The sequence below is a fragment of the Neovison vison genome, chromosome 3 (assembly GCF_020171115.1).
Source record: "Neovison vison isolate M4711 chromosome 3, ASM_NN_V1, whole genome shotgun sequence".
NCBI lineage: Eukaryota > Metazoa > Chordata > Mammalia > Carnivora > Mustelidae > Neogale > Neogale vison.
Window position 1 is genome coordinate 74,016,717 of NC_058093.1, and position 23,398 is coordinate 74,040,114.

The following is a 23,398-nucleotide window of genomic DNA, read 5'->3' on the forward strand; positions in this document are numbered from 1 at the left end:
GAAAATTCATCTCCATTTCCTCCATTGCCTCGATTTCCTCATCTCAATTTTCTCAACAAATGAGGCTCGAATTGGATGATCTCAAATAAGACTATAGGGTTTTTAACTTTATCCTATAGTGGTCTTCTACTCAGCTCATAACGAAGATGGCATTGTACACATATTAGCTCATCTGATCCTTAAGCTATGAGTTCCATATATATTATTTCATAAAATCCTAAGTATATAAACCCAATCTATTAATTTCATAAGAGAAAGAGAAGGATCATTTTGTTTAATACCATATCACTTGAGTAAAGCACAGTGCCCAACACACAGTAGACAGTCAGAAACATTCAGTCCTTAAATAAATGGATGAATTAACTGAGCTTAATAACTACCCCATTTAGTAGGCAATATTATTTCTCCTTGCAGCTGAGGAAACTGAAGTTGGAAATATGAAGTAACTTATCTAAACTCACACAGTTCAGTGGCAAAACCATTTAACACATTCCGACATTATTTTGCACTATATATTTACATGTAATTTTTCCACACTAGAAGAAAGCTCTATGAGGACAGGGAACATGTTTTTCCTTTTCCTTATGGTGTATCTAGCTCCCTAGACAGAGCTGGCACACAATTGGCACACAATACATAATACTTTATGTTTAAGCTCAAAGCAACCCTAATTTTCGCAACCTGGACTTGAGCATTCAAAGAGTTCTGCTCCTGGACCACATTCAGTTTCATTCTTTTCATTTTATTCCAACTCCACTACAAAATCCAGATCTTGTTTCTGGATTTTTGCTAGGTTTCCCACTGACCTGTCTTCAAGTCCCTTTAACAAGAAGCCTTAGAAATCAGTAAGCATTCCCACTTTGCTTCTCCTTGAGATTTCTCCTAGTCCCTATAGCTGAGCAGTCAGTCCACCCTTTCAGCCCTCAAATCCCCAAGGGTGCTTGTGGGAGTTGAGCACATCAGCAGACGGACCTGGTTCTGGTTTTGGCTCTGTTATTTGTATCCCTACTGTCTTTGGCTAGTCCAAAGGCCTCGATTTCCTCATCTCAATTTTCTCAACAAATGAGGCTCGAATTGGATCATCGCAAATAAGACTATAGGGTTTTTTACTATCCTATAGTGGTCTTCTACTCAGCTCATAACGAAGATGGCAAGTTTTGGGGGGGGAGAATGCTTGGGCTCTAGGGGTGGGAATAAAGCCAGCGCTGGGAAAGCCTATGCACCAGAAAGGGCTGTTCTGGCCACAGGCGATGCGGATGGCACTCCTGACATGTGAGCCTCGTTTCCGCGAGATTGGGCTCCCGGACCAGGTCGGCCTCCCCACCACCCCGCATCGCTAGGGGGCGCTGCAGGCCGCTCCCCGGAAGCCGGTACCAGACGCTGGTCCGGCGCCCGACTCTTGCGTCTTCCGGAAGCGGAGCGCCGGACCCGCAACGGCTGGCTGTGCGGGAGCGGCGGTGGCGGGCCCGGTGGCAGCGAGGAGACCTTAAGGGGACCCGGACCTGGCTCCCGCCCCGGGGCGGAGCGCCATGGACGAAGCAGGCAGCTGTGCGAGCGGCGGAGGCTTCCGCCCGGGCGTGGACAGCCTGGACGAGCCGCCCAACAGCCGCATCTTCCTGGTGATCAGCAAGTACACGCCGGAATCGGTGCTGAGGGAGCGCTTCTCGCCCTTCGGCGAGATCCAGGACATCTGGGTGGTGCGGGACAAGCACACTAAGGAGTCCAAGGGCATCGCCTTCGTCAAGTTTGCCCGCAGCTCGCAGGCCTGCAGGGCCATGGAGGAAATGCACGGCCAGTGCCTCAGCCCCAACGACACCAAGCCCATCAAGGTGCTGGTGCCCGGGTTGGGGTCCCCGCGCGAGTGGGTAGGGGTGGGGCCTCCCGCGCCTGAGGCTGTGTCAGCGTGGGGTCGAAGTAATACATCCGCTCGCTGGGGCGGCCTGGGCAGCACCTGGTCTTCCGGGGGCGGGAGGATGGCGTTCGCGACAGGGGTGCGGGGTTCGGGCGGTGCGGGCAGAGCGACCGCCCGGACTGGGGCAGCAGAGCTGCAGTGACTGGACCTGCCCCCTCTCGCGCTGTCACTACTCCGGAGCCCTGGACTCCACCGCCTACTCCTGAAGCTCCAGTCTTAGAACCCTGTTTCCATAAACACGGGCGTTTTTGTTTTTAATTTTTTTATTTTTTTGCTTTTCTTCAGGGTACTACTGAGCTTAACCACTTGATAAAAGTGTGTTAAACTGTGGCCTCTCTGGTGTTGGGCGTTTGCCCAGTACCAGACGAAAGGGTACATGTAAATAGTGTTTGAAGGTGACTATAACTGCTGCTGTTGCCTGTTTGTCACACTGTTGTATTTTTTAAGATCTTAACTAAGCTCTCTTTGTGAAAGTAGTAATACCTTTCGTTTTGTTATTGCCACTTCTCTTTGAAAGCAACCAAAGTAAACTGCCTTAAGCAGGGCCAACCTGCCTTAAGCCTGGAAGTATGGTTGTATTGTTACTAAATGCTTCTTTGTCTACTCTTAGTTCACCCTGGAGGCATTTATATTGTTTCAGCACTTAAACTTGTGTAAAATTAAGATGACTGGCAAGTGGCAGGAAGGGTGATTTTTGAGAATTACTTGACTTAATCTATGCTTTTAGCGCAGTGCTTGGCAAAAGATAGGCCCTCGGTATATCCTTACGGTCAGTAGTAGCCACAGTGTCATTCCTTACTGGCTGTGAACCCAGTTCCAGACCCGATCCTGAGGCTCTGACAGTTACTTCAACAGTATCCTCACCTGTCCTGTAATTCTGTGGAGACTTCCACAAAATTCCCTTCTCCCTCGACGTTTTTTTTCCTTTTCTTCCTCCCATTTACTACAGAAAACTGGTAAGAATATTATTAATATTGACTTACACAAGTGAAAGACTGAGAGATACATCAGCCTCCGGGGGTCTTGCCTATTCCTCCATCCACGAAAAGAGAAGGAGCCTAGGAGTATATCAGCATTACAGTAGACCATAGACATTCCTTTTATTTCCACCTCCCCAACTCTCTGAAATGGAATAGAATAGGTCATTAATAAAATTTATTGTAAATCCACAGTATATGGTAGATCAGGGGTTGACAAACTTTTTACGTAAGAGGACAGATAGTAAATATTTTAGGTGTTGTGAGCCACATACAGTCTCTGTGACCTATTTGTTGTTGTTGTTGTTTTTCCTAAAGATTTTATTTATTTGACAGACGGAGATCACAAGTAGGCAGAGAGAGGGGGAAGCAGGCTCCCGCTGAGGCTTTAATCCACTGAGCCATCCAGGTGCCCCAACCTATTTGTTGTTTTTAACAGCCCTTTAAAAATGTAAAAACTGGGATGCCTCAGTCGTTGGGCCTCTGCCTTCGCCTCAGTTCATGATCACAGGGTCCTGGATCAATTGAGCCCATATCACATTGGGCTCCCTGCTCAGCAGGAGACCTGCTACTCCTTCTCCCACTCCCCCTGCTTGTGTTCCTTCTCTCGCTGTCTCTCTCTCAGTCAAATAAGTAAATAAAATATTTTAAAAATAAATAAATTAAATGTAAAAACAATTTTTAGATCATGGGCTGTAGAGAAACAGGAGGCTATGGTTTGCTGACTCCTGTCCTAGATTGATAATTTGTATCTCCTTCTAATTAAATTAGCCAGAGAGGGTTTTTTACTTTGAGTATAACCACAGAGGTCTGTGGACAACCCAAAAAATGCCCCAAATCTTAAACCTATATAATTCCCTTTTCTTGATTAAATTCCTGCAAGAGAAGTGAAAGTCCCAGCACTGAAATGTACCCTCCCTTTTAGCCACAGAGAAGTTATTCCCCAAAATAACTAAAGTTTAAGTTGTTTTTTCACATTTTGGTCCACTCAGTTTTAGCCAGAAGTTTGTTGCAGTGCAGGAGCGAGCTAGGCAGTCTAAGTTCATTTTCAGTGGGTTCAGCTTGGGTCTGTCTTCCACTGGATTGTAGTTTTTTACTTGTGTTTGCTTTTGTTTCTTCTGTACTTCCAGTTAAATTAATTCAGCTTCAACTTCTCTCGTGTAGTTTGCTTTTGCAAAGTTCCAAAGGATCTGTAAGACACATAAGAAAATTATAGCCCTAGGCCTACAGCCAGAAGACTGGTTAAGTAAGAATTATTCTGCGACCAACAACATTATCTTCAGCTCTGCAAGAATGTCTCTTATTTAGAGTTTGTAGTGTGAACATAAAGTCTCAGGAGAAATCTCCATTAAGTGGTTAATTATACATGTGTTCTTCTCAGACACTGCCTACCTTATTGGAAATTTGAGACACTCCAGTCTTCTAAAATCCAGAAGTTTGTGATCTCATGACACCTCTGGTCTCAAATCTTACTTGAGACTCTTTCTTTTCCCTGTTTCTTCTTATATTCATAAAGGTTTCCTATTTCATTTTTCTACTGATCATTCACTAGTGATATATCCCCTAGACTGACTTTCTAGTGGGTCATTTTTGTATTGCTTAGTACTGTATTACTAATACCTCATACACTGCTTGGCATATAGCATAAGTTTATTGAGGGAGTAACAGTAGACTCTTATTTAGAAATATGTCTCCAGCTGTATCTTGTAAAAAAGGTCTTACACGTCTACGACAGCTGTTTTCTAAGCAAATATACATCTTCTGTTTCAGTACTTTTGAAATCTCATGACTTTTATAAATTCTCAGTCCTCTGGGTTGCTGCCTCCTTTGGAATTCCATTTCAATGGTATACAGCCCTCACTCCCCCTTTAAAGTAGAAGAAAAAAGAAACCTTAAGGGCTTTGTGTGGTGATTTATGTTAATTTTATTACATGTCTTCAAGTAATAAAAAACAAAACTAGTCATTAAAATTCTTATCCTTATAGCTCTATAAATCACAATCGTAATTAGAGATTTTAACATTCCTTTAGGATAATATAAAACTGTAACAATTTTATAAAGTAATAAGTAATAATCTTATATCATAATCTAAGTAATAATAATAATCTGAGTTATCTAATGTCACAGATGATGTTTCAGTAAAAGTAAATTGCTAATAGTAGAAAATGGAACCTTAGGTAGTCCAGTGCATTTTCTTGCTCACATAAATCACTTGGTCACTGAGATTATCCAGAATATGATTATGCTACTTTTTTGAAAGGTTCATATTAAAAAGAAGGCAATTAAAAATAAATACATTCTAGACTTAAACCCAACTATATCAATGATTACATTAAACATAAATAGACTAAACATGCCAATTAAAGCAGAGATTATCAGGGTTTGTTAAAAAAAAGAAAAACCAAACTAAGTACTGTTTAACAGAGACATGTAAAGTATAAAGATACAAAGTGGTTGAAAGTGAAAGGATAGAAAAAGCTTGGGTGATGTCATACAAAATGGTGTTCAACACAAGAAATATTAACAGAGATAGGGCAATTTCATGGGAATAAAAATGACAGTCAGAAGTACATAATGATCCCACATGTTTATGAAGCCAATAATACAGTTTCAAAATACAAGAAGCATTATTGTATAGAACTAAGAGGAGAAGGAAATATTCGCAATCAGGTTTTTATACTCCTCTCTTAGTATCTGATGGAACAACTAGACAAAATCAGTAAAGATGTGATACTTAACACTTTAATCACTGTAGTTGGCATTTATTGGACCCTATACTCAGCTATTGCAGAGTACGTATTCTTTTTCAGTGCACTAACTTGCTCTTGGTAAACCAAAGTGAAAAAATACATTTGGAAAAAACAATGCAGACATTGGTATTATCTCATATAAAAAAAAAAAAAAACCTGCAAAAAAAAAAGAAAAAAAAACCCATTGCAGTAAAGATTACTTTAAAAAAACTTTCGACAAAATCCTATTACATTGTGTTTATTCTAACATGAATCTCATAATAATAATGAAGTAAGTGTACATAAGAAATAGGAAAACCGTTAACTATTATTTTGGGGATTTTTGTTTCTTAGGTTTTCATTGCTCAGTCCAGGTCATCTGGAAGTCATCGCGATGTTGAAGATGAAGAACTCACAAGAATATTCGTTATGATACCAAAGTCCTACACAGAAGAAGATCTACGGGAAAAATTTAAGGTATTTATGTTTTCTAATCAACTAGCATCTATGGTAACTTAGAATCCTAAACTGGTTGTATGGTTACTAAATCTTAAGTGTTGTTTGTGTTAGGTCGTTAGATTGATGCTAGAGAATTAAATAACTGTTTTTAAGTCATCTATTTCCATCTAGTTTTAAAATATTAAACCTAGAATAAACTAAATAAATAAATAACTGTTTTTAAGTCATCTATTTCCATCTAGTTTTGAAATATTAAACCTAGAATAAACTAAATAAATAAATAAATAAGTGGAAAATATAAATGATGGTGTTTTCTCCCCCTTTAAGGAAAACACGGATTCAGGAAAATAAAGCCTGGAGTTTTAAATTAGGTCACATATCCAACAGGTGGTGGACAAAGATTTAAACCCAGGCTGTCTGATCTGGAAGCTGCTCTTGGCCTTTACACTTTCAAAGTACCCTCTCACCACTCTGTTGCTCTCACATTGAGGGGAGTCAAGTAAGCCTGAGTGTGTGAACCATATTATCTAGTATTTATTCTAAGCCTGTGGCATGTTGATGTACTTATTCACAGAAAGGCTCATCCTTTATGGAATATTAGTCCTAAAATTAAGCCTTAGGAGGAGTTTTATTTATTTTATTTATTTTTAAAGATTTTATTTATTCATTTGAGAGAGAGAGAGGGAGAGAGGACACAAGCAGGGGGAGAGGCTGCGGGGGAGGGAGAAGCAGATCTGCGCTCAGCTGGGAACGCAGCATGGGGCTCAATCCCAGGACCTGAGCCGCAGACTTTTAACCATCTGAGCCACCCAGGTGCCACTGAAGGAGTTCTGTTTAAAGGGGAAAAAAAACTACAGCTCTGAACCATACAGCAAGATTATATTCAGTGAAATTTAAAGATAATTTTTTTTTAAAGATTTTATTTATTTATTCGACAGACAGAGATCAGAAGTAGGCAGAGAGACAGGCAGAAAGAGGAGGGGTGAGGGAAGCAGGCTCCCTGTTGAGCAGAGAGCCCGAAGTGGGGCTCGATCCCAGGACCCTCGGATCATGACCCGAGCTGAAGGCAGAGGCTTTAACCCACTGAGCCACCCAGGCGCCCCGAGAAGCTCCTCTTTAAAGGAATACACAGTTACATCCTGTGAGAAGGCAAACAGCTGTAGCTAATGTTTAGTGTATCCCAGACACTTCAGGTCTATTAGTTCATTTAACTCTTAGCTGAAGGCAGACGCTTAACGACTGAGCCACCCTGGTGCCCTTCATTTAACTCTTAAAATAACCCTTTGTAGTAGGTACAACTTTTAGCCCCATTTAGCAGGTAAAGAGATAGGCACAGAGAGGATAACTAAACTGCTCAGTTAATAAGGCACTGAGCAGGGGCGCCTGGGTGGCTCAGTGGGTTAAAGCTTCTGCCTTCAGCTCAGGTCATGATCCCAGGATCCTAGGATGGAGCCCTGCTCCCCGGCAGGGAGCCTGCTTCCCCCTCCCTCTCTGCCTGCCTTTCTGCCTATTTGTGATCTCTTTCAAATAACTAAATAAAATCTTTTTAATAAAAAAAAAAAGGGACTGAGCAAAAATTTGGATATAGAAGGTTCAGTTCCAGCTTGCAATCACCACTGACCAAGACTTTGAAGCTTTCAAAACCATTTACACATTCTTACTCGCCCTCCATGACATAGGCAAATTATTTGATTCTCAAAGACCTAGTTTCTTTGTCTGTGAAATAAATAGTATAATATATATAATATATATTAGTGTATACGTAAATATTAGGTATGTGTATATCTATACACACATACATATTATACATATATCCTTAAGGGATTGTTGTAGCAATAAGGTAATGTATGTAAAGCAAATGTTCAGCAAATGAAAATGAAAATCATTATTTTGGTTATGTTATTATTCGCTTATATTGTTAGTATGGTTCTTTTTCTAATGCCTCATTAGTTTGTGACATTTTGATTCTATTAAAAATGGCTGTAAATTCTAATTCTGATTTCTAGTTTTGCAAATAAGGGGCACAAATAAACTTTAAGTTCTGAAATAATCTGTTCAGTTATTGATTTTAACTCCTCTAAGATCATTTCTTTTTAACTCTTATAGGTGTATGGAGATATTGAGTATTGCAGCATTATTAAGAATAAAGTAACTGGAGAAAGTAAAGGTTTGGGCTATGTTCGATACTTAAAACCATCACAGGCTGCCCAAGCAATAGAAAACTGTGATCGAAGTAAGGATGTGTTCATTTAACATGTTAAAGACTTTTTAAAAACTTTTAATTATTCTAAATAACTGAATTTAACATGTGGTTTTACTAATAAGCATACTTGCTAATTTAATCCTAGCAATGCGAATTTAAATATATGTATATACCTAGGATGAAAATTATTTTGGGATTGTGATTAAGCTTTCATTGAGACACTTATCTTGAAGAGAAATATGAGCAACTGCATTAACTTAGCAAGTGAAAATACTGTTGGCACATTTTGGTTATTATTTCTATAGTAATTTAAAATTTTTAAAAATTTTTAAAATTGACTTACCCTTTCCAGCTTTAAAAATTTTTTTTTCTTTATTTAAAAAAACCTTACGTTTTCTGGTATATTTGTTCATATTTAAACTACACCTTAAATAGAATTAAGTATATGCTAGTAAACATAAAGGTTAAGGATGGGACTTAGTATAAATTTTGCCTACATAGGTAACTAAATATATATTAGGTTAATTTTGAGCTAGACTGACATTAATTGGATTTTGTGTTGTTACTGCTATATATAATGAAGAATAAGAATTTTAAAGCAGCCAAGGAAAATATCCTTTGTTGTCATACTTCTAGTTATAGTGACCTTTAGAAATAAGGATTAGTTAAATTAGTAGGTTTTAGGATATTATAAAGATCTATATGTACTAGAAAGAATTACTGCTGATCAGTAGAATTCTTAAATAACCCTGAGGTATATATCAAAATTTCTTCTCAGATCCATCTGTATTTCTCAACCAGCCAGCATTAATTGAGTACCTGTGGTGTACTCAGCAGTATGTTAAGTAAAAAGATACAAAGGGAATAAATATATAGCTTTTAAGGAACTTAATTATTTTGGGTAGCTAAGCTCTAATAGGCAAAAAATAGTTAAAGAATAATAGAAGACTTTTTTAAAAAGCTCTTTGAAAGCAGGGAATGTTTTATTTGTTTCTCTCATTCCTAGTACCTAGTATAGTTATAGACCCTCTGTAAAGATTTATTGAGATCTCTATCAAAGAAACTGCCGTTTATAATAGACTCAATAGAAATTAGCCAAATGAGAAAATGTTCAAAAATGTGTGGTATAGTCCAGCAGTGGTGAGAAACAAGTGCATTGAGAACATGAGAACACCTCTAGAGGTAAGATTGACATCTGGTATAGAGTACGGGACAGAAGGTGAGAGCAGTGTTAACAAAGGCACAGAGCTGGGGGTAAACATGTCTTTGCTTAATACTGTGAAGGCAAAAGTCTAAATAAGGCCTAATTAATCGTATTGAGAAATTAGGAGACAAAGTTAAGTCCATTGACACCATATATGGGAGGTTATGAAGAGTTCAACCTTAGGATTCTGTTGTAGACTGCTTTAAAAGGAGAAAAATAACTGTTTCAGGACAGTTGCTCTAACCACAGTATCAGGGATGGATTTTCAGAGAAAGAATTCAGAGTGACTTGGTTTTATCCTTTTTGGAGCCACTGAATAATATGATGAAAGCTCTGAACCCTCTTTGAAATATGCCCATGTGCACATATACGTAAGCGTATTGTTTAAAGTTTCAGAGAGTTCATGGAATCTTCCCACTTTTTTGAATCTCATCTTCAAACCCCTACTTAAAACCTTTGATCCAGAGGCAAAGAGACCAGTTAATGAGTTGTTGGAATTAATTGAAGGGAATCTGACTTAGAAACAAAGGCAGGGAAGCTAGAGTGAAAGACAACATCTTGTAAGTGTATTTCAAAGGAAGAATCTTGCTGATAGTTTGAATGTGAAGAGCCCTATAGGATTTTGATATTGAGCCAGGGGAACAAACCAGGATATTATTTGTAATAGGGAGGAGACTGGAAAGGATAGGGTAGAACTACTGATCTTCAGTGTCTGCCTTGACCATAACTTGAGATTCTTGCTCTTTTTATTTATTTTTTACCATCTTCCAAAAAGAAGTAGGTGTGGTACAGATGGCCTTTGCATAGATTTTTTTTTGTACAATTATAGTTCTAAAGCTAAGTCAAGCACTAGCAATAAAGTGTATTTGCAGGTATACTAAACTTGCTGTGAACTTTGAAAGTCATAGATTCTCTTTTTCAGGTTTTAGGGCAATCTTGGCTGAACCTAAAAATAAAGCATCTGAGTCCTCGGAACAAGACTATTACAGTAACATGAGGCAGGAGACATTGGGACATGAACCTAGAGTAAATATGTTTCCATTTGGTGAGTAAGCTACCCTTTCTTTTAATAGTGTATGTAATATATACAGTCGGATTTGGATTTTATAAAATATTCTTTTATCAGTAGTCTGTAAATCTCACTTAGTGAATAAAAGTTAATGTGGGGTTTTTTTGGTAAGTTTGTCATGACTCCTCATGGTCTTAATATTTAACACTTGCATATTTAACGCTATGTGTAACATAGAAAACCAATTGGAAATTGTACATTATATAAGCATTGTTTATAGAATTCTAATTTCCAATTATAGTTTTCTGTGGTCAGTTATGTATTATCCAAATATTAAACTACATCACTGCCAGTTTTTTGAGGAAACTTCTGCCTCTGTAGGGGCCAAAAAGTATGAAAGACCTGTACTGATATCCCCTCAGTATGAGTCCTGAGATTTTGTCCCTAAGGTACTGCTGCTTTAAAATTAGGGCTAGAGAAAGGAAAGGAATGACAAACATAGAGGTTAACAAAAAGGAGAAGTGAGTGATAAAATAAAAGTAAGTCCTATAAATATTATTTAACATAATATTTGTTTTAGGCAAAATACTTGCCATATTTTGCAGGTTTGCGTACTAAACATATTCCTCTGAAGTTATACTACACATTTCTGCTTATATTTCTGTGTCAAAAGCACAGTGGGAAGAGTTGTCTGTTTTCACACCAGTGGTCCCTTCTGATAGTGCTAATGGCCAAGAGTGTGCTACAAAATATAGTGCCTTGGTTAAATGCAATGGACTTGGTCACAGCTCATCTTACTTACTTGAACCTAAAATGTTAAGTGAACTCTTGAATGTATAGAAATTAAAAGATATACTTTTCTTTTTATATTGTTGGAGAACAACAATCTGAGTTTTCAGGTTTTGATAAGAATGACAACAGAGGCCAAGAAGCTATCTCCAAACGCTTGTCAGTTGTATCAAGAGTTCCTTTCACTGAAGAGCAGCTTTTCAGTATTTTTGATATAGTACCAGGATTGGAATACTGTGAAGTTCAACGAGATCCTTATTCTAATTACGGTAAAATAATGTCTATTATTTTTTAATATACTGTGTTTGGTTAAAATGTCTTTTCTCTAGTGGCGCTTTTTATGTCAAATACTCTTTCTATGACAATTTTTTGTTTTCTTTTTCTCCGTTTTAAACTTTTAATTACATTGATACCTTAACAAATAAACCCCTGAGAATATATCTCCTTTATACAATGTCACATATTTTTTAAAAATATTTTAACTCCCACAAAATGGAGCATTCTGTTTCCAGTTGTATAACCAAAATACCTCAGAATGGGGTCCCTATACTCCTGATTAATGTTAGGCAAAGTTCTGAAACCCTTCAAAGTTTCCTCCTCATCCATAAGTGTCTCTCTCTATTTTTTTTCCAAACTTTATACCCAAAATGAAACTCCTTCCCTTCATTTCAAGCATCTAATTGCCCTACTTCTTTCTCTACTTCTTCCCAGTCTTAATTGAAGCAAGGCTCTGGGGTGCCTGGGTGGCTCAGTCATTAGTTAAGCATCTGCCTTTGGCTCAGGTCTTGAACTCTGGTATCAAGCCCCATGTCAGGCTTCCTGCTTAGTAAGGAGTCTGCTTCTCCCTCTCTCTCCCCTAGCTTGTTCCCTTTCTCTCTCAAATAAATAAGTAAAATCTTTTTTTAAAAAATTTGAAGCAAGGCTCTAATATCAGCCATTTGAACTTACTAACTAGTTAATTAACTAAACCTAATATCTAGTGTTGGCTTAACCATCTTCATAATTTTTTATTTTTTTTAAGGCTTTTTAAAAATGGAGTTATCGTGGTATAATGCAAAATGGTTGGCATTCCATTTCACATCAGACTCAGGTGCAAATCCTAGCACTGGCATGCAGCTCTGAGAACTTGGCAAACTGCTTATCCTTTCTGAATCTCTCTCTCTTCATCTATAAAAGGGGATTATTAATACCTTCTAGATAAGAATTAGGAATGATGTATGTAAAAATACCTAATGCAAGTCCTGGCACATGATGGGCACTCAGGAAACCTCAGGAGCTTATTGGTTTGCTTTAGAGAATTGGAGATGAGGGGTAGTATGGAGAGGTTATACTTGGCATCTGTTCTAGTACTATGGATAGACTCGATTTAGTCCTTATAGGGTGTGATGGATTTAAGGGTAAGTAGGGAAGTGAGTCAAGTCATCTGGGCTGGTAGCCTGAAATGGTGCCACTCTTCACCCAGATACATGCACTTAATTCACTATTACTCTACCCAGCGCTAGTCTTTTAGTATAACTGCCCATCTGAGCCTACTTTGGACCATCTCCAACCCTAACCCAGCCTTAGACTATCATTCTGTATTCTGATTCTAAGGCACACAGTTTGTGGTTTTTGGCACATTCATTGTTATGTATAATTCTGTTTGTTTTGTATTTCTTTCCCTTTTATCTGATATGTTGAAATGTGTTCCTTTACCTTCTGTAACTTTTCTCTGGTTGAATGTGTCTGAAAAAAAGTATGTGTTATTGGGACACCTTTTTATTAATAGAGGTATCATCATAGAGTTCTGTCTGAATTAGTTTTATATGTTCCTTTGCTTTCTGAATTTTAATTTCATTAAAATGTTAGGGTGCGGGGCGCCTGGGTGGATCAGTAGGTTAAAGCCTCTGCATTTGGCTCAGCTCATGATCTCAGGGTTCTGGGATCGAGCCCCGCGTCGGGCTCTCTGCTCAGCAGGGAGCCTGCTTCCTCCCTCTCTCTCTGCCTGCCTCTCTGCCTGCTTGTGATCTCTGTCTGTCAAATAAATAAATAAAATCTTTAAAAAAAAAAAAAAGTTCGGGTACTTCGGTTTAGAGAGGAACATGAAATTATAGCAGTGGTTTCCCCCAAGTGATATATATATATGGGTTATATAGTCTATATATATTATATTATATTATATTATATTATATTATATTATATTATATTATGTTATATTAGATGTGAAGGTTATATATTATGAAAACCTTTTGATTCTGTTATAAGCTCTTGGGCTATCCATATATGGACTCTGGTATAAAATTATCCCCCCCACTTCAGCATCACCCTCCTGAATTGAAATCTTTCTCCTTAGCTGAAAGCTCTCCAAAGAAATGTGAAATATGTGACTTCTAATCTGAGAGCCTCTGTTCCCTACCTTTTGTTTTTTTATAAATATCACTTTTCCTTTCTCTAGCACTGCAGCGAGCCTGATGACTGTATGTTCTTATCAGACTGTGTATTCTCCTCATTTCATTTCCTACTCAGTATGATAGGGAAAATTTTAAAATTTCAAAGCAGATTCCAAAGAATAAAAATATAAGAAGAACTGGTTTTAGGTATATCTATCATATAAGAAACACCCGTATCTTAAAATTAAATTCATTGGGCAGAACTTGCTCCAGTAATTAACATTTTCCTTAAAAATTTGCGCCAAAGTCTGGTTTAGACTTTGTAGGAACATAGTTGTTGTACGGATGTGTAAGAAAACTTTGTTTTCTGCTCCCTTTGACTCTGTGTTTACTAGTTGTATGATACCAGGCTATTTCTATATTGCTTCATTTTGTGGCAAGACAGGCTTTAGGTACCTTCTTTTTTTCTTTTTAACTCCTGATATTCTCTACTTTGTTTTAGGTCATGGAGTCGTTCAGTATTTCAATGTAGCATCAGCTATTTATGCAAAATACAAGTTACATGGGTTTCAGTACCCTCCTGGGAATCGGATAGGTGTTTCCTTCATTGATGATGGGAGTAATGCAACAGAGTAAGTACCATCTCAGGAGGGTCTAAAGCAAGGTTCTGGGTGTACATGATAGGACTTGAAGAATAAGAATGGAAATCAGTTAATCTTTTGGGTGAGGAAGTCACACAAAATGGGTAAGAAACTGAATGTTTCTGGTTTTCTGTAAATAACCAGTTCTGTTCTTTAGTCTTCTTAGAAAAATGGCAACGCAGATGGTAGCAGCACAGCTTGCATCAATGGTGTGGAATAACCCAAATCAGCAGCAATTTCTGGTAAGTACATGAGAACTTAACCTCTATGATACATCAGTAGGTTATAAAATAAATGTGGCCTTTGTTTATTACCTGTGTAAGAAACTGTTCAGAGCTACAGTACAAGATCATATAGAAGTAATGATATAGATCTCTTTAGCTCTTCACTTAAAATCCTTACAGTGCAGTTTTTCTTTTTCTTATTTTGTACCTAACTCTTCAACAGCAATTTGGAGGAAATTCTGGATCACAGTTGCCTCAAATCCAGACAGATGTTGTACTTCCATCATGCAAAAAGAAAGCCCCTCCTGAAACTCCTGTGAAAGAAAGACTTTTTATCGTGTTTAATCCTCATCCTTTACCTTTAGATGTATTAGAGGATATATTCTGGTAAGATTTCAATTCCACAAAGTTACGTTTTATAATATAATTTATTTAAACCAGTCATTTAAGCCCTCTCACAAACTTGAAACTTTCTATATCCAATACTTAACAGATAGAAAGGATTTGTTCTGCAGTTAAAAAAATTCCCATTTATATCACCTGTTAAGATATATGATCATTTCTCTCTCTTATTATTTATATGTCTTAAGTCTCCACACAGAATTTCCTGTTATTTTGTTTTGAAGATATAAAACATAGTATTGTTTTTTAAAAGTTGCATGCATAAAATGGACAAATCATTTGTTTCTTTATAGAAAATGCGTATCTGCGTAGACCTGCCCTGTAGAATTCTTTTTACGTAACTTTTCCTTTGTGATTGTAATTCAACTGAACAGAGTTGAATTATAGAAATAATTTTCTATCAGAAATAGAAACAAAATAGAAAACAGCATTTCTATTTTGTTAGCACTCTGTTGGATCCTTAAGGATTGTATTGAGTAAACAATTAATTGATTGTAAGTAAGAGTACATAATAAATATAGAAAAAGGAAGGCTCTTGTTTATTTTTGTGTTTTTAATAGAACTCCTTTAATCTTATTTCTTTTTGGTCTTTTTCCTATTTGCCTTATAACAATGTTAGCAAATTTTGAAAAATAGGAAGCTCATTGAAGAGTCATGCAAAATACCAGTAGTTCAAATATTTTGTCTTTTATTTAACTGATTCATGTAGTCTATTTCCTAAACATTTCCTTTATGCCAGGCAGTTGTCATACTAAGTGCAAGAGACTTTGCGTAAACCAAACATATGATGTAAATAAGACATAGTAGTTCTTGTCCTCTGAGAGCTAATCTCCTGTAGGAGACAAATGAGTAAGTAGGATACTACAACCTGGTGAGGTTGGTGTTGTGAAAAGGAATATCCCGGCTATGAAATACATAAGGGAAGTATCTACTTCTAAAACTCTAAGAAGCAATGTATAATTAAAACAGATAAAAACAACTTAGAGAAAAAAGGATGTTGTGGGGGTGGTTATTCCTGCAAGAGAGAATGTGAAAGGAGATGGTTAGAATATGGGATTTGAAAGGGAGGGTGAAGTGAGAGAAGACAAGGCCCATCTCAGGAAAAACCCACAGGCTATGTTGGGGAGTTTGTCCTTACCTTGGATGGAATCCTTCAGATGGAAATGATCATATCTGTGTTTTGGAAAGATCACTAGGAAGGTAAATAATAGATTAGATAGGGAAACAAGTGAGGAATTTAGAGCATTCCAAGGAAAAGATAATGACTAGCTGAATGAGGAAAGAGACCTGAGTGAGAATGAAAAGAACTTGACTAATAGAGCATGTGTTTGAGAAGGAAGATTGATTTGATGGGATGTGGGGAGAAGAGTGGAACTGATCAGGTTGTATTTTTATCAATTTCATTTGATTTTTTTTTTTACTTCGTTTCAGTCGTTTTGGTAACCTAATCGAAGTTTACCTTGTGTCAGGAAAAAACGTGGGGTATGCCAAATATGCAGATAGAATAAGTGCCAATGATGCCATTACTACTTTACATGGAAAGATCCTAAATGGAGTCAGACTTAAAGTTATGCTGGCGGATTCCCCAAGAGAAGAATCTAACAAACGACAAAGAACTTACTGATTTTTGAGGTAAGCCCTTTTTAGTCTGAATTTGAATAGCACATTGGCCAGATATTATAACAAGAAGAATATGTATGGAGTTTCTTTTCAGGGATTTGGAAGTTGTCAGTTAGAAGCATTGTGGCTTAAAGGTTGACTAATAAAACCACAGGTTGGGTTAATTTCATAATATATTTTTTAAACTTGAACTTTATAAACTTAAATGTTTTTGATGTTTACTGAGAGAATTTTTTGCCCTTCTATGAAATAAAATCAGCTTTTAATGTAGAAAATTAAACTGGGTTTTTTTGTTTGTGAATATCTTAAATATTAAGAATTTGACTTTTTACCATATGTTTAGCTAACCTCAAAATTGAAATAGCTCTAAAGATTTTTAACTTGAAGGATTAATGTCTTGAGTTAAAACTTAATATAATTTATAATAACCTTTATAAAGAGTGTTTTGACATCTCACTAGTGAAAGGGCTAAAAAGTAGTATCAAATAATATATCTTTTTGGACCTTTGGAACTTAAATGCTTTTCTCTGGACTTGAATGTGTGAGTTTGTGAATTAAAACCACATATTCAGAAAGTATTATTATATGTATATATGTATTAAAAAAGGAACCCTGACAATTTACCAAAAACTCTTGTCTATTATAATAATACATACAGCCATATGAATTCCTTTTTCTTTTAGTTTTCAGAAATCAAACTTAACATTTCTTTTTCTGTGGTAGTCAACACATACCTCCATGGCCGAGGGAGACATTCTTTAAAGGAGAAATGTTCAACTCTTTCACTTTTTTTATTCTGGCAGTGAATTCTAGGTTTCAGGGGCAGCTGAGAGTTTTTCCCACACATCCAGCTTCCCAAGCCCACTGCTGATCAGCAAGCCCTTAAGATTGTCTTGCAAGTTACTGACTTGAAAGCCATTTTCTTTTACCTTCGTTTTCTTTATGACCAATTATGGCGACTAGCAAGTATCAGAATGAATTGTCACAAGCCTTACTGGTGATGACCCTTTTTCTGATAGAGCAAGTCAGGTGATTAGTTCCTCCTTCCTAGAAGGCGGTTGGCAATAGGAAATGCCCGTTGGGCCCATTATGAATAATCCTAATTTAGAAATATCTTGAAATGTTTTATTTAGTCACACAATTCATTTCTATTACCCCATACAATGTACAAATTTTAAAATGCCAATGAAAAAGAGTTAGCAAGTCCTTCTTAAAACAAAGCTGTCTTTTTACATTTACAAATAAAATGTTAAGACCTGAATTCTGGTTAAATAAGCTGTCTTCTAAAATCGCTAAAATGTGTTTGTGCCTGTGAATATTTTAACATATAGCTAACAATTCTTTTATTCAAAGAATTTTTGTTTTTGAAAAAGGACAGTAATACTAAGTTCTTAACATGGGGGAAATACATGAATTACTCCTGTGGTTGAGCCTTTCCTAGTGATTATTTGTATAGTACAAAAATATTAAACTTAAAAATTAGAAGATCTGCCTTGGAATTCTGTCAACATTTAACTGACTGTGATTGGGCAGATCTCTTCACCTTTATGAGGCTGTTTGTTTTAACCGAGTTATTGAGAGAAAATTAATTGGAATTCCTTATGAAATATAATAACGTTTTGCAAGTGTGAGCTAAAACTCTTGCCTTGGTGATTTCAGTGAATCTTTGAGATGTCATCTTATCAAAATGGTCAGAAACTAAAAATTTAATGATACAAAATATGACCAGCTGGTGCTGTGCGAATGAAGCATTATAATACCACATTTTTCCCTGTAAAAATGATATACATTCATCCTGTTCCCTACATTAGAGGAAGTGCATAGTCTTCAGCATGACTGATCTTAAACTACAGATCTATCCTCTTTTCCTTTATTGAACCATTGTACCCATTCAGAGCAAAGATAAAGTTGGGTCAGGTTAGCTGAAAATGTAGGACATAACCAGCTGTATTGTTTTGAATGTTTTGGAAGTTGCAGGACATTTTTCAAGTTTACTTTTGCTGTAGATTTTCTCTTTACTGTGGACTCCATGAGATTCTCCTCCTTTGTTGGGTATATTACATAAATGGTTTTCTTTCTTTCTTTATTTATTTTTAAAGATTTTATTTGTTTATTTGACAGAGAGAGACAGCAAGAGAGGGAACACAAGCAGGGGGAGTGGGAGAGGAACAAGCAGGCTTCCGCTAAGCAGAGAGCTTGTTGTGGGGTTGAGCCCAGGACTCTGGCTGGGATCATGACCTGAGCTGAGGGCAGACACTTAATGGCTGAGCCACCCAGGCACCCCATAAATAAATGTATTACTTTAAGGTTCAGTAAAATAATATGAAAGAGTTTCTCAAATTTTACATGATTATGGCAATTGAAATTCTTAGGGAGGGGGAGCATTTTTTTTTATTTCCTTGATTTCAGGGGACATAAGCACCACTCATAAAGGCTGGTTCCTTTTGTCTCTGAGAAATAGGCCTAGGATTAAGTGAGCTATACCTTTGAAATAGGGAAAGAAACTGGTCTAAGAATATAACTTTGAAAGTAATTGAGTTCTATTTTGAACTGGGTTTAATGTACAAAATGTGTTTCTCTTTCTGTTTGAGGAAAATAAAAATTTTAGTATTTCAGAGCATCCTGATTTTGTATTAATTCACAGCATTTTCCCTCCAGAAATTCAGTACCTGCTTGCATCATTCTTCTGAGTAAGTTTGGTTTTGCTTATTTGGGGGCATCTGTGATTAAATAAGCAGATAACGTTGGTTATTTTGAAATAAAGGAAATTCCTAACGTTTTAGGAATACTAAATACAACAGCTGTTTCCTTTCAGGTGATGATTTTCATACTTCTGTTGTGTTCTTTCTACAGAACAAAGACTAAATAATGACATAATCCTCAGCTGACTGACTGAAAATGTGACTGGACGCACTCCCTGTGGACAGTTGACCGCTTTTTTTTTTCATATCTCTGATAGTCTGTGCACAACATTGTTTTGTCTGGGGAGCATGGATTGTTGACATGTATTTTTGAATTCACATGTCAGTGCTAAAACTAATATAATAGTTGTTTCTTAGCGCAATATGTTGTTATATGTAGCAGAAATAAAGTTTTCTTTGCTTGACTAAATCATGCCTTATTTATGTGAAAGAAGAGAATAAAACATATAATAGTGTTTAGAATTTGATAAAATGACATATTTCATTGATTTTGAGATGCACCTTTTTTTACATTTTTATACTTCTGAAATTGGAAACATCTTGATATCAATTAGCTGCCATACTGTTTTTATTTCTTAATGGAACATGAAATAATGGTGCTTCCTTCAGTCAATTGCATCTTAGATTCAATAAAATATGGTAATTTGCTGCTCAACCTACACATGCAGATTGGCTACTTACTTACACTTAATCTGAGGCAAGAGCCAAAAGACATACCAGAAATATTTTATACTGTATTTTTATAGTTATATGAAAATTTGTTGGTAATTTTGTAAAGATCTTTGAAGATTATAGAGCAATGGTAATTTTAAAAGTCTCAGGTTATTATGGATAATAAGTTTAAATAAATAAACCAGACGTTTTCCCTTTATAAATACAAGATATAATGGCTGCAGCAAAAATATGATGTGTGAGTAATTTCAGAACAGACTATGAGAGAAAGAATAGTCATTTCAAAAAAAGATTAAAAATTAGGACCCTACTCTGCTTGTATTTTGAAAATCCAAGAAAAGTTTTTAGCTGCTCAAAAAAGGTGTCAGAAACTCAGCATCTTAAAAAAGGTATTAGAAATGGTATGCAGTTTTTTTTTTTTTTAAAGATTTTATTTATTTATTTGACAGAGAGAGATCACAAGTAGATGGAGAGGCAGGCAGAGAGAGAGAGAGAGAGGGAAGCAGGCTCCCTGCCGAGCAGAGAGCCCGATGTGGGACTCGATCCCAGGACCCTGAGATCACGACCTGAGCCGAAGGCAGCGGCTTAACCCACTGAGCCACCCAGGCGCCCCATGGTATGCAGTTATTAAAACCACTGAATTACTTCCTCATTATGCCTCTCACATTTTTTTTTTTTAATTTTATTTATTTATTTGACAGAGAGAGATCACAAGTAGGCAGAGAGGCAGGCAGAGAGAGAGGAAGGAAAGCAGGCTCCCTGCTGAACAGAGAGCCCGACGCGGGGCTCGATCCCAGGACCCTGAGATCATGACCTGAGCCGAAGGCAGAGGCTTAACCCACTGAGCCACCCAGGCGCCCCCTGCCTCTCACATTCTAAGTTAAACTAAAAATAATGAAGGATTAAATTCACTGAGCATAAGAGAGTATTGATTGCAGTTTGACATCCCTCCCTTGAAAAATTGAAATCCTTTTTTTTGAATCCATAATTTTAGTAAATTGAGATGAGAAAATTTCCAATCTCATCTATCCAGGCAAGACTGACTGAATGAGAATAGAATCTTTGTGAACCAAATGGCATATTTTGAGAAGAAAGTAAATGCTCTCATTTGAAAGGAAAAAAACCAAAACAAAACCTAAGTGAAGGCAGTTGAGTATTAATTACCAACAGGTAGACTTATTCATCCTAAACTCATTTACTGTGCACATAGTTTCATTTTCACAGATTGGAACCAGATTGTGCCCCACAAATTATCAGGCTCTACCACTCAAGGAATACTTGAATTCCCTCAGAAATGTATCTGGCAGCTGGTTAATCTACATAGTATAAAAATAGGGAAGGTGTTCTCTTGTACCTGAGTCCATTGCATCATTAATTGATCCTCATAATTGATAAAAATCTGATTCCTCACAATTTTCACCTTTTTAGTCTTCAAGTTTTTCACTGGGCCATTTAGAAGAAGTTGAATCTTTCAGGTGATAGCTATCATATACCCTCCTGAGCTCCAGATTTTCTGTTTGGCTGAAATAATCCCAATTTCTCCACTCTGCATTTGATGTCAGGGAGCCAGTTTCGGCAACCAATTATGGTTTCAATAAGGTGTCTTCTGTAGATTTAGTTCCTTGATTCCTTCATATAGACTGTGAAGAGATTTTGTAGCATAGTTCTCTGCCTGCAAACCACTGCTTTTACAGTGCAGCCTTCTGTTGCGTTTTCCTGCTGCATCTCTCAGTTGTCACTTGTAGTTGAGCCCTAAAAGTGTATTTTTAAAAGCCACAATGTCACGTTTTTCTTAAAACCAGGAGGTTCTAAAACCTAAGAAATAGTGTTTAATAATCTAGTGCTCCTGTATTAAATGTTTACTTCTCAAATGCACTTTGGGTATGAGAACATAGATACTTAGATGATCGGCATAGGTTAGTTACTAAAACTGCCAACATAGAGGGGTTTTTATTAGGTGTGCATTTAAGCAATTCAGATGAATAAACTTCTCTTTGAAATATGTGGTTCAAATATAAATAGTATCTAAAATAAACCCTGATCAACACTTTCTTGTACATTCATTGTCAGGTCTACACACACTTGATCTTAGCCAAAAGGCCGAGAAGCGATTGTCAGGTCTTTTATGGTAGATTGTAGATGCCGAAAGCAGGTATCAGATTTGCTGTTTGTAGAGCACCATATCCCAAGCATGTTCCTTGAAATACTAGGGTCTTGAGAGAAGTCAGTAAGTCTTCTTGAGGGACAAAGTTTTCATGGTCAAAGATGTTTAGAAAATGTTTGGTTATTATTGCACAGAGTTTTTTTGAGCATGAAACATCCCAGAACCTTTAATATGCTAATATTTATCATCTCTGTATCTCCAAAAGAAGACCATAGTTTGCACTGGGAAATGTGTTTTTAGAGGCGTAAACCTAACAGGACACTGATACTACAACGATCCTGTTTCAGGAAACATTCTTCTACAGTATATACTACTGTTTTTACTCAGTGGTAGTGGTGTGGTTTTATTTGTAAGTTTTTTGTGTGTGTTTTTTATCTTACTGTAGATAAAAATTAATGCAAAAAACTAAGGAAATTATTACTCTAAAATTTTCATGTTCTCTGAATGCTATTTTCTTTTAACTTGGACCTACATGATCTCAATGAGCAGACAGAAAATAGAAATAAGAGATTTTACCACTAGGTGGTGATAAACATTGCCACTCAGAAACTGTGAAGGGCAGCATTCCAGTGTTATTTAAGGTACTTGAGCATGAAATGACAGGATTTGTATTGTCCAAAGCAGTGGTTCTAAACTTTAGTGTCCACAAGAATTACCTCAGTTATTTGTTTAAGATACAGGTACACCGAGTCTGCACATTTGGAACTGAGTTTCTCAGTAAGCTTCCTAAGCGATTTTGATAGGGTAGTCAATGGAATTGACTTTGTAGTATACTGGCCTTAAGAGATTCTGTATGTTGGACCTTAATTTGGACTATTGTAAAAATAAGACTTTGAGAATTTCCTGAGCCTTTTTACTTTAAGCATTTTTTAGAATTTAGCATCTGCTTTAATATCAGTAAGTAATAAATTACAATAAGAAATTAAAAAACACAAGCGGTCTTAGAGATAAATAGCAAGATGTCAGGCCAGCTTTTCATGTTAGCAAATATATTTTGATGTTTGTATAGGATGGTAATTATTTGCTTTTTGCCACTCAAAATTTCTACCTAATTTCATTTCTTATTTACATTTATTTTGAAGTAAATTATTTTAATGAATTATCAAAGATTTTGTCTCTAAGAAGTATATAGATATGTATCATTCTTTTTAAATGGCAAAGGAGCATGAAGGTGGTGTAATTATCATCGGTGTTTAAAAAACTGAAATAGAATAATCACAGGAGTACAGAAATACACATATATGTATCCGAGTATTTTTACAATCTCAAAGTGAGTCTTTTTTACAAAATGAATGCTTTTTTTGGTGCACCCACAAATCTTT

General features: G+C 36.6%; 1 protein-coding gene and 1 pseudogene across 3 annotated transcripts; one reads left to right on the forward strand and one right to left on the reverse strand.

The window, feature by feature from the left end:
- Positions 1-1,400: 1,400 nt before the first annotated feature.
- RBM45 (RNA binding motif protein 45) lies at positions 1,401-19,649 on the forward strand. Of its 3 annotated transcripts, none has more exons than XR_006383836.1 (11): positions 1,401-1,829; positions 5,973-6,095; positions 8,184-8,310; positions 10,407-10,529; positions 11,372-11,551; positions 14,154-14,283; positions 14,450-14,534; positions 14,740-14,903; positions 16,350-16,550; positions 19,183-19,228; positions 19,392-19,649. XR_006383836.1 is itself a non-coding variant. In XM_044242409.1 (11 exons), exons 1-9 carry the CDS (start codon positions 1,530-1,532, stop codon positions 16,540-16,542), a joined length of 1,425 nt encoding a protein of 474 aa, XP_044098344.1. In that variant the 5' UTR covers positions 1,401-1,529; the 3' UTR covers positions 16,543-16,550; positions 19,197-19,228; positions 19,392-19,649. The 3 variants fall into 3 exon arrangements, 2 of the variants coding, with proteins under 2 accessions (XP_044098344.1, XP_044098343.1); XM_044242409.1 differs by having other exon boundaries at positions 19,197-19,228; XM_044242408.1 differs by lacking the exon at positions 19,183-19,228 and having other exon boundaries at positions 1,402-1,829.
- A 2,205-nt stretch (positions 19,650-21,854) lies between these two features.
- Positions 21,855-22,024, reverse strand: LOC122903694 (annotated as a pseudogene).
- Positions 22,025-23,398: the final 1,374 nt, after the last annotated feature.